The following is a 10,753-nucleotide window of genomic DNA, read 5'->3' as shown; positions in this document are numbered from 1 at the left end:
GAGGGATTACTGAAGTAACTGAGGATTTCGATAGGACAAAAGTACTCAAGAGGACGAGAGGCATGAAAGGGACATAGTGAAATGGTTCGAAGTGATATAGGGGTGGCGTGCTCGCGGTGGACTGAACCAGGGAATATGAAGTAGTTAAAAAGTAAACCCTGGTTTAGTCCGTCGATGGAAGATTCTAATTTTAATTTAGTATGTATGAAGGCTAGAATAGGACTACAAATGAGCACGTTATCTGTTATTGATGTTACTTGATGAGGCATTTTACTTAGGAATCCTGTCCGAATTATTCAAATGAAGAATTTTCCATGAATACATGAAACGACGGAATGACGAAAAAAAAAAAAAATATTCTTTACGATAGACATCTTTGAGGGTTGGAAAGCTACAACTTCAGCGTCTTTTCTAACTTCATAGTGATAGGTGTGTGTGTGTGTGTTTGTGTGTGTCAGGGGGCGGCTTAGAAACAAGATATAAGATAATACCACCATGTAAGGCAAAGTTTCATGATTTGTCACAATCTTTGTTTCATGGTGATCAAAGTTCTTCACGGATTTGTTCTTAAGTTTGCCCCCGTGCATAAATGTCGCTCAGTATACTTTTATAAAAGAAAAAAAAAATCACAAACTCTTCACTAAAGATAGGTAATATGAGATTATCTGTCGACTATGGTTTTCATTTCCGTAAATAATTAATATCTCACACATGGTAATTCAAAAAAGGCTCTCGAAAAACTGAAAAACCATGAGTTCGATCAAAATTCCATGTTAGTTGATAAAGATGTGCGCACTGGTCAAAATAATTTCACTATAAAGTGTTATGATACAAGAATGAAGATAATCAATATACATGATATATTTCACACGTGATTATACAAATATCTTTTAAAATTGTACAGTAATATAAAACATTATCAAACTATATAATACTTTTGATATAAAAAACCCTATTTACAGTTATGTATAATAAGACCTCCTGGCACCATATCACATAAAAACATAGACTATTGTCATAGGCCAAAGACTTCATTGTAAAACATATCACAGTAGAGAGACCCTTCAGCCATGCTGGAGATAAATTCGTCGTGTTCAGTCGCTGGTTGTCATTTCCTCTTTGCTTGCTCCCTGTTAAACCAGGCCGCTAGCCGTAGTACGTTTCTAAAAGTTAACCTGAACAAAATATAAACGTAGTACTTTGCTTCAGGTAACAGTTTCCCAGAGATTTTCAACTTTTCTGACTACCAGCATTTATACCTTAATCCACACAAATTTCCTGCACCCAATTTTAGCAGCACATTGTTCGAGGCGGTCATTGTCACCAGCGACGTCACAGGTCGAACCCACAACCACCCAGGAGGCTGTGACACCCCGCTGGTGTAGTGCGGCCAACCAACGCTCACAGCCGCTTGAGTCAAGATTGCTCAGGCGCAACACTAGACGAGCATAAGCAGTGGACAAGGCTTTGGCAACGTCACACGACCACTCAATAGTTGTTTCATTAATTTTCCATATATCAAGAGAGAGAACAATCGATCTCCCGCAAATATTGAGAGATGGAACTGTGTTTGGATCCGTGGTGGCAGAAGCATCTAAGTTTAAGTAAAGCATTTGCAAGGCTGTAAGTGAAGGGAGTACGGTGTTCAGAGGTCCCAGCATATCTGGAGTGATGTGGAGAGCTACCTTCTTGAGAGAACTTGGCAGTCTGGTGATGGCCTGGTTACTCAGACGTCCAGCAAAACTTTCCAACGTACAGGGCGATGTCCCATTCACCACAGTGTTCAAGAACTTATCAGAAACATCTGTTTTCTCTGACCAGAAATGTTTGTAAAGGTGGAGTGAAAGTCTCATCTCATGAAACTGGGCACAAACCTTCAGGACTTCCTGTAAATATGGATAATTCATTGGACTTTCAAGAACAGTAAGAACAAGTTGCTGAGGTCTTCTTTTCTTGATGACGTTCACAAAAGTTGATGATATAGCAAAGTCCTCCACTTCCCAATCCTGACCCATCTCACGTAATATTAGTTGTGTTATGGTGGTTTCCTCTTTCGACTCCTCGATATATTGCAGCCACTGTGATGCCTTTTTCAGCTCTAGATCTTTCAGGAAATCAACTATTTCCCTTGCCCTCCTCTCTAGCTGACCCGGCAGCAGCACGGCCAATATCCCTACAAAATACTTCATCACAGACTGTAAGATGGGCACATGATCTTCAGTGACCGACCATTGCATTCCCAGACACTGATGAATGGTTTTGGAAGGCGTGGCATTCCGCAGGTCCTGGCTCATGTACCAAGCGGCGTAATACGCAATCGTCGATCGCCGGGGAAATGAAACACTTGGAGATTTTATGGACACCTTTCCAACAGATTCGTCCGTGTAATTCAGAAATGCTGAGATCATATAATCCTCAGGTAATCCTAGGGTTTGACAGTCTGTAGCTAACTTCATAACGTACTCAGGATCGATAGTAAATTTTCCATTCCTTGTGCACGCAGCTGCCACGCTGCTGAGTGAAGTCAAATATTTTCTTAATTTAGAACTCAAGACATTCTTGGTACTGATGCCAGGCAGTGATGATCCTAACAAATTTTGCAAAACTTTATGAATAAGAAGATCCTCCACTAACATGAAGATTTCTGTAACGGTAGTTGATGAGTTGAGTCCGTCTGGTGCCAGCGCCCAACTCAGTGCGATGAGACTGAGAATTTCCGGAGATCTCAGATGTTCCTGCAGGCAGAGACGCTTGGAACTTATCAAATGACACAGTTTTCTTTCACTGTCTTGGTCAGCAGTGGTCGTAGGGGAAACATGATTTAAAGTCCGTTGCAAAAAGGGAAGCGTTTGGTCCTCAGGTATCCCTTCGATCTCCAAAAACAGCACCCTCTTGTGCAACGCTGATACACTTTTCTGCAGATCCTTTGCCTTTTCTCGAGAAGCCGTGGTTAGAACTCGTGTTCCAGGAGTCATGACACTTAAAAAGTCCTTGAATACCGAAGAAGATTTCTTGTCAAGTTCATTAAGATCATCTACAATTAAGAGCAAATCAAGTGACAGAAGTGTTTGCCTAAACTCCGATTGCTGGAATTTGGCTGCTGTGCGGGGCAGCAGGAGGGCCACCAATTCATCCAGAGAGGTAAATGCCGCATGACGACACTCGAGGAACAGAATCAGATCAAAGTTGTCTGCGCTCCCACGAGCAACGGTTTCGTTAACTGTGTCTATGATGTACTTTAACAAGGTTGTCTTTCCCATTCCATTTAAAGCAGATATCATTGTCATATCTGGTCGTGTTCCATCACAATCCGTCGCTTGCACGACGTCACATACTGACACATAGCTCTCACTTGCTGACAGTTGTCTCTGTATTATTTGTGTTTCATCTCGTTTTAATCTGGGATGAGTGAACACTTGCGCTACATTCACAGTCCGTCCTGCTATGAGCCAAGGCGCCACGCTCACTTGACAAACACTGTCAAATATTTGTGTTGATTCATTTATTCCTTCCTCAATTACACAAGCTTTTCTACTGGCTGATAGTTCTCGCTGGTACTCTGTCACTGTTGTCAGGGGTACAGGTGAATCTTTGATTGCGTCCAACTGGCTGTTAATGGAAGTTAACAGGGTTTTCACTCTTGCACTCTCAACAGAATATCTTTGTCCAGCTTTTTGAATTGTACAGACAAAAAGTTTTCTTAAATCTTCTATTTTATGAACCATTTTCGCTGGAGACAGCCTTACGCTCTCGTGAGCAGTTTCATTTCTTTTCGATTTGATAACATAGAGACAATATTCCAACGAATCTGAGGTTTCCGTAACCCACACAGAGTCATTTGCCTCACTCAAACCACACACCAATTGTAGCAACTTGTAAGTCAGCGTGATGTCGAATTCGGAAACTGGGACACCATTGGTGATTTTGTCGCGCTGGGAAGCATTGAAGTCCTTTCGAAACTTGGCGTGAGAATACTGAGGGAGGCTGAAGAGGGTGTCCTTAATACTGCCTGAGCCTCCAATAAATCCCCAGGAAAACACATGGGTGAAGACTTCTTGACCCACCCTGATGACACCGATGGTGTACTTGAGGTGGTTGTAGTCTTCCAGTCGAACACCTGCTAACTTTGATGACGTCCCCATCTCAACAGTGAGAGTTCCCTGTGTGCGAAAGAAATTGCAATGGGTCACATTATGCATCAGCCTACGACTAACACCGAGACAACAATCATAATGAAACAGAGATGTTCAATTATTGTTTGTTTCCTTCTACTGACATGCGAGAAAACTGCTGATGAAAACTGTTGTTGAGAAAATTGTTTGAAGTACTCTTTATCATGCAAGTCAGATCTGACATTCCCTATTTGAGTGAAGGGGAGGCTCTACTTTGTTTCATTCGACACTAAACGGATTGAAAATATGTATCCCAGGATATGCCGGAAGATCAAAAATATTGAAGGCTAGTGTAATTCAGGCTTACAAATGAGGATCGACTACACTACCAACTTCCCATAATGTATAATGACAAAATTATTGAAAACTAGTGTAATTCAGGCTTACAAATGAGGATTGACTACACTCCCAACCTTCCTTAATGTACCCATTAGGAGATAACTTTACGAAGTTAAAAGCCAGCTATTTCATGTGTATCCCTCATCAGTATGTGTAGTACGCCATGTTTATGTCTCAGTGTAGTAAACAGATGTCCCAGTTGAGGTTCTCTCAGATCAATGGTATGATAAAGGCATAAGAAAAAATGCATAGGAAGGATTATTTGAGTTCAGGTATTTGTAGACTTCATTTCTTGAGGTGGGAAAGAAAAGGGAAAGACAAACAATGGAAAAGAATTTTCCACAACTTCGCTGTACAAGGAAAGGTGTCATAACAATCTCCATATGGCTGGCTCCCAACAAGGATGTTACGGGAAGAAGCCACCAGACGCATGCTACGGGTCCGGTTCAGTGGCGCTGGCATACAAGCAAACTCTTCAAGAGAGCAGTCGTTGAAACAATTCTTGTAGAACAGAGAGGTACACAATACCGCAGTGGACGGAAGATAATTATTGAAGACATAAGAGTACCATTAAGGTAACAGAAGGTTTTTGACTGCACTCTGGTTAAGACGGAAGTTGAAAATGAGCCACCCCAGATGTACGAACTGTACTTCATAGTGGAATGATATGCATACAGGATGGCTGATCGCAAGAAAAATGATTGCGGTACCTTTAGGAAGTAGATTTTACGATGTTCATTATGCAAGGTTCCCAGTTATGCCCAACATGTTTATGTTATTGAAGAGCTGAAATTAATTGTTTTGAAATTGAATAGCAGACAAAAAAGGAAAAATTAGACAGAGATAACGGAGGGAATTGTTTTAACAATGTTGAATTTAGCCAGGCTATTGCTTCCTCATTCCGCTATGTTGCACGGCTCCGAATCAAGAGAGAAATATGTCCAGAGTGAAAAAAAAGGATATAGGAGCAAGTAGGGAAGGGAAGTTGATTTGAAATGTATCATTGGCTGAATAGTGAATGAAGAAGAGAGATGAAGATTGATCATTTATGTGCAAAAGAAGAAGGACAGGCGATATGGTAAAGACGGAGATGTAGTCCCATGAACGACTGTTACGATGGAACGACCAATGGAACAGGCCAGACTATACCCCTTGACCACTTTATAGCCGTTATAAACTTGTTAAGGCCAAATACTATCCCTGGGGACTAATCATATAGACTATTTTAACCCTCCCCCAAACAGACAATCCAGCAAGTCCGGGACCCAACAGTATAGTGTTACCCAGTCTAACAAGGTGCTGGGCTCACTTGCTGCACATTAACCTGTATAGTGGGCTGTGGCGCTGTGTATGCAGTGTAAGTTTACATAACCCCGCGCCATGCTACCTCTAACACATGTCACTGTGTACCTGTTATGGTGTTTTGTATGGATTGTGTCTGTGCGTTATATCAATGCCGCCGATCACCTCAGAAACGTAACCCAAACTTTTATCATTGTTACGTTCCCGATGTAGCTGATGTTTCGCTGGTTCGGGGCCTGAACACATGTATTGCTCCAGGTTTTGATTAAAAGTTTATTTATGTTGATTATATCATGTAATCTAATATGCTTCGAAGTCAATTTCATGTCAATACTGTTTTCAGATTAAATAAATACAGTTATTCCTTTCCTTTCATTCTATCACCATTATGTTGATAGGCTAACGTTCTATACTCTGGTGGTTACGAGATTTTGCTCTTTGAAATAATGAGAGAGGCTCGTAATACTAAGTAACACTAATGCTAAGTGAAGAAATTGTTAGCAGGCTTACGGAATGAATATGGCTAAAGTTTCAGACATTATGCTAACCACCACTTTGGGGAAGCAGTACCCGAGTTAACTGCATACTGTTAAGTCCAATATCTCCTTCATTCATTACTGTCACTCGTTTACCCTCACCCTTTTTTATTCAGTTTCAAAACACCGCAAATTCAACCGTGTAATAATAAGAAAAACGGCTGTGTATAACCATATCCTTCACTGTGGCATGAAAACAGCTACTATAACTTTTTTTTTTTTTCACCCTATCATGGGATTTTGTTCATATATTTGCGGTGGCTCTTCGTCCATTTTTCTATTAGCGAGTGTTGAATCAAAACGCCATCTCATTAACTGACCAGGATTCACCTCTATCCAATTATCCATGTATGTGCGCTATGTTGCTACACTTTCCCAACTCTCGTTGCTTTTCATGTTGTCAGCAAGTGTCCCTGTCACTGAGTTACGCGTCTGATTGCTGATCCCCACAGTTCGTGTGCAGACCGGCCAGTCGAGGATTACCATCATGCTACTTCCTTCCCTCTAACAATTAAGCTCTGAAATTCTCTTCCCACTTTTGTCTTTCCCTCTTCCTGTAACCTTTCTACTTTTAAAGAGTCGGTCCACAAGTATATGTAAAGCCCTGATAAATTCGAGCGTTCTCTCTCTCTCTCTCTCTCTCTCTCTCTCTCTCTCTCTCTCTCTCTCTCTCTCTCTCTCTCTCTCTCTCTCTCTCTCTCTCTTACCCGAAATGACTTTGATTAGACCATGTTTTGCCCGTGCCATGCCAGACACTAAGAAAAGAAAATAAGTGTACAAAGTTAGGAGGGAAACAGGATACTCTTCAAGATAATAACATTTAAACTGGAGATGTTGACATGATAGTACAGCTGCTTAACAAAAAAAGTTCTTAACTGAACGACCAAAAAATGTCACTTATGTTCAACTCACTGGCTGTTGCAACTCAGCGAAGATAGAGAGGCCCCTCGGCTCACACAAATCCTGCACACGTCGATGGATCAGTAAAACTAACCGTAGCAAAGCGACTGCACAAGGTCTAAGGCTCGAAGCCTTAGATCTTGAGACGCTAAGTCTAAGAATTCAAGGTGTTGGTGACTGGTTTTTCATGCTCTTTCTCTCAGAACCACAGGGTGTGAGGAATATCATCACTCGGTTAGTGGCTTTCTCCTGCAATACATGAATACCAGTTTTCGGATAAACTTACAGTTACCTAAATCAGCCAGCCACTGACAACGTGAGATCCAGTGTTATGAATAAGTGTGAGGTATGAGCCACAGATAAAGTAATGCCAATAAAGTAGCTAATAGTTTCTCCAAACTTTCTGTTGCAGCCGTAGTAGGTATTGGTCTAAAGAGTGCAAAAAACCGTGAATACTTTGGACTAAAAAGGATTTTCTATACACTAAAAAGGATTTTCTATACATCTTTAAAGTACGCAAAATTCATACTCATGTAACTAATGAACGAAGACCTGCATACTGAAACGTCATGTATGAAGGAACGTAAGAGCTTTTCCATGTTGCCTTTCTCATATTTTCGATCACTAATACATTTTAAGGTCTATCAAAAACCGTATCTTGTCCATGGTAATATAGGGATCATCTACATCCTTACATATTCATTAGTGGTAATTTCATTACGATATAGGAAACAAAATAGTTTTAGCTATATATGCATCAGTCTTAATTTTGGCTTAATGGGTTTACTTTATAACACTGTGGCGCTGATCCATGTATAACGAAGGTTTACCTCCATAACTCCTACTTTAAGTACGGTGGCTCGTTTGATTCTGTCCTGTCTTCAGGCACCTTCCGCTGAAGTTTTGTGTGTATATATATATATATATATATATATATATATATATATATATATATATATATATATATATATATATATATATTATCCCTGGGGATAGGGGAGAAAGAATACTTCCCACGTATTCCCTGCGTGTCGTAGAAGGCGACTAAAAGGGGAGGGAGCGGGTGGCTGGAAATCCTCCCCTCTCGTTTTTTTTTAATTTTCCAAAAGAAGGAACAGAGAAGGGGGCCAGGTGAGGATTTTCCCTCTAAGGCCCAGTCCTCTGTTCTTAACGCTACCTCGCAAATGCGGGAAATGGCGAATCGTATGAAAAAAAAATATATATATATATATATATATATAGATAGTTAATAAGGAACGAGAGGGAAAACATTAAGTTGGTTAAGTTTCAGTATTGGTACACTGATAGTTGGAGATTGAACTTCTTAGAAGTTTAATGATAAACTGGAAACCAGCCTCCCAGTAGCATTCTCTCTGGTATGGGCTGCATCACATTCATGATCAGCATCTGGAACATGATATTCATCATGTGTTGCAGAGTTACATCATGTCACGACCACCATCAACAAGAGATCATGAGAATACTAACTTACTCTGTGTATGGTGACACATCTGTCGTGTACAGTAGATCAAAATATTCGATTCTGCCTGGTGCATCAGGAGAAAACATATTCACATTGTTTCTGAGACATTTATAGAATACACACACACACACAAATATACAAAAACAAACATGTATATATCACTCGAGCCAGGCAGGAAATACATTGTTAAGATGCCTGGCTGTGGTCTATTGCCTCAGCCCGAGTGGTATCCTATCTCACCTGGTTCTTTAAACTACCAGGCACTGCAATATGATTTACGTAAACCTCAGTCATGAGGGACACCATACTATTGTGTCTAGTTCACCTACGAAGTAGGGTCGATGAAACTCAGAGTGCACAGCATAAAACAGAGCTTCGGCATAAAATTATTAACACACAAAGTAGTTCGTGATACAAATGCGCAAAACATCAAATGCCATGTTAACACAATAATACATGTTTTCGAGTCACAATAGAGCAACTTAGCATAACTCACCGACTCTATCAACAACCTTAGTTCTACTGTAGCGCAACCTTACCTTCAGTTATAACGTCTCCATGTTGATCTTCAGTTGACCAAGTAAGGGTGGAAGCAACAGAACAGCAGTGGAGGTCGGGGCGTTGTGGGCTGCGGCGAGATGTGAGGGTTGCCAGCATATATTACTACAAGCCACGGTACCGCTCAGTATTTTCTACCTACAACGTGTGGTCCTTCTGATGGGTTTACAGCCTATATAAATGTACATATGAAAACATTACATATAAGAAACATCTAATTTAAGAGTTAAGGGAAGATTTCATGTAATGATACCAAACTTAAAAGCACTAATGTCAAAATGTAGAAACAGGGTAATGTTAGACATTTCAACAGAAAACGTTTTGTTGGTTGAATATCTTGCAAGATGAAGAAATTAGACAAAGTCACTATTAGGACACTTATGCCTAGAAGTGACTATCAACAAGGGTAAAAGTCCTCTGATGCAGTATGAGCTTCCATGACATGTTGATATAGCTTAAAAATTCTGTCATTCAGTGACCTGTTTACTATATGCTATTTCCTATCACTCCGAACACCCAGTGGCATCACACATAATCAGCACAGGTATATTTCACAGAAGGATGAAAATGTACGAAATACACAGGAAGAAAAGTTGGTTACACTAGCGTAGTATGACGTCACGAGCTAGTCATTCAGAACTGGTGTCTGAACAAACTCACGTTACAATGATCAAGAAGTACTCGTTTCTAACCTAAACTTGTACGTTTATGAATTTCTAGTGATTGAAATTCAATTTTTCGAATATGTATATGTATATATATAAGTTTAGTAAAATAAAGTAAATGACTTGGTAAAGAAAATATACAAACTTACTTTCGAAAAGTTCGGACACGGTGAGGGTGCCAACTCACAGTGACTCACTGGGAAAGCTTTTGACTGTACACGTTCACTTAATTCACATAGAGTATAAACGTACGGGACATTGTGTAGTTTGAGAGCGCTTGTTCTGTTTGGTGCTTTAAGTTGGAGGATTTGATATCAGGATTAAGGAATATTGTCTTTCTGTGTTATTGTTGTGCGCATCTCTGTCATATATGGACGACTGAAGGACTCAATAATCATCAGTACCCGTATATATATATATATATATATATATATATATATATATATATATATATATATATATATATATATATATATATATATCCCTAGGGATAGGGGAGAAAGGATACTTCCCACGTATTCCCCGCGTGTCGTAGAAGGTGCCTAAAAGGGAAGGGAGCGGGGGGGGCTGGAAATCCTCCCCTCTCTTTTTTAATTTTCCAAAAGAAGGAACAGAGAAGGGGGCCAAGTGAGGATATTCCCTCAAAGGCTCAGTCCTCTCTTCTTAACGCTACCTCGCTAACGCGGGAAATGGCAAGTAGTATGAACAAATGAATATATATGAATATATATATATATATATATATATATATATATATATATATATATATATATATATATATATATCCCTAGGGATAGG

The 10,753-nt window shown here is 40.0% G+C and overlaps 1 protein-coding gene across 1 annotated transcript; it reads right to left on the bottom strand.

Moving 5' to 3' along the window:
• Positions 1-838: 838 nt before the first annotated feature.
• Positions 839-9,404, bottom strand: LOC139764133 (uncharacterized). Its single transcript, XM_071690668.1, has 2 exons — positions 9,272-9,404; positions 839-4,160 (listed from the first exon to the last, which is right to left on the bottom strand). The coding sequence occupies exon 2, from the start codon at positions 4,140-4,142 to the stop codon at positions 1,254-1,256; it is 2,889 nt and encodes a 962-aa protein (XP_071546769.1). The 5' UTR covers positions 4,143-4,160; positions 9,272-9,404; the 3' UTR covers positions 839-1,253.
• Between the last annotated feature and the right edge of the window lie 1,349 nt (positions 9,405-10,753).

Source organism: Panulirus ornatus, chromosome 48 (genome assembly GCF_036320965.1).
Source record: "Panulirus ornatus isolate Po-2019 chromosome 48, ASM3632096v1, whole genome shotgun sequence".
Classification (NCBI taxonomy): domain Eukaryota; kingdom Metazoa; phylum Arthropoda; class Malacostraca; order Decapoda; family Palinuridae; genus Panulirus; species Panulirus ornatus.
The sequence above is the reverse complement of the archived record's forward strand: the minus strand, read 5'-3'. Positions and strand labels throughout refer to the sequence as shown.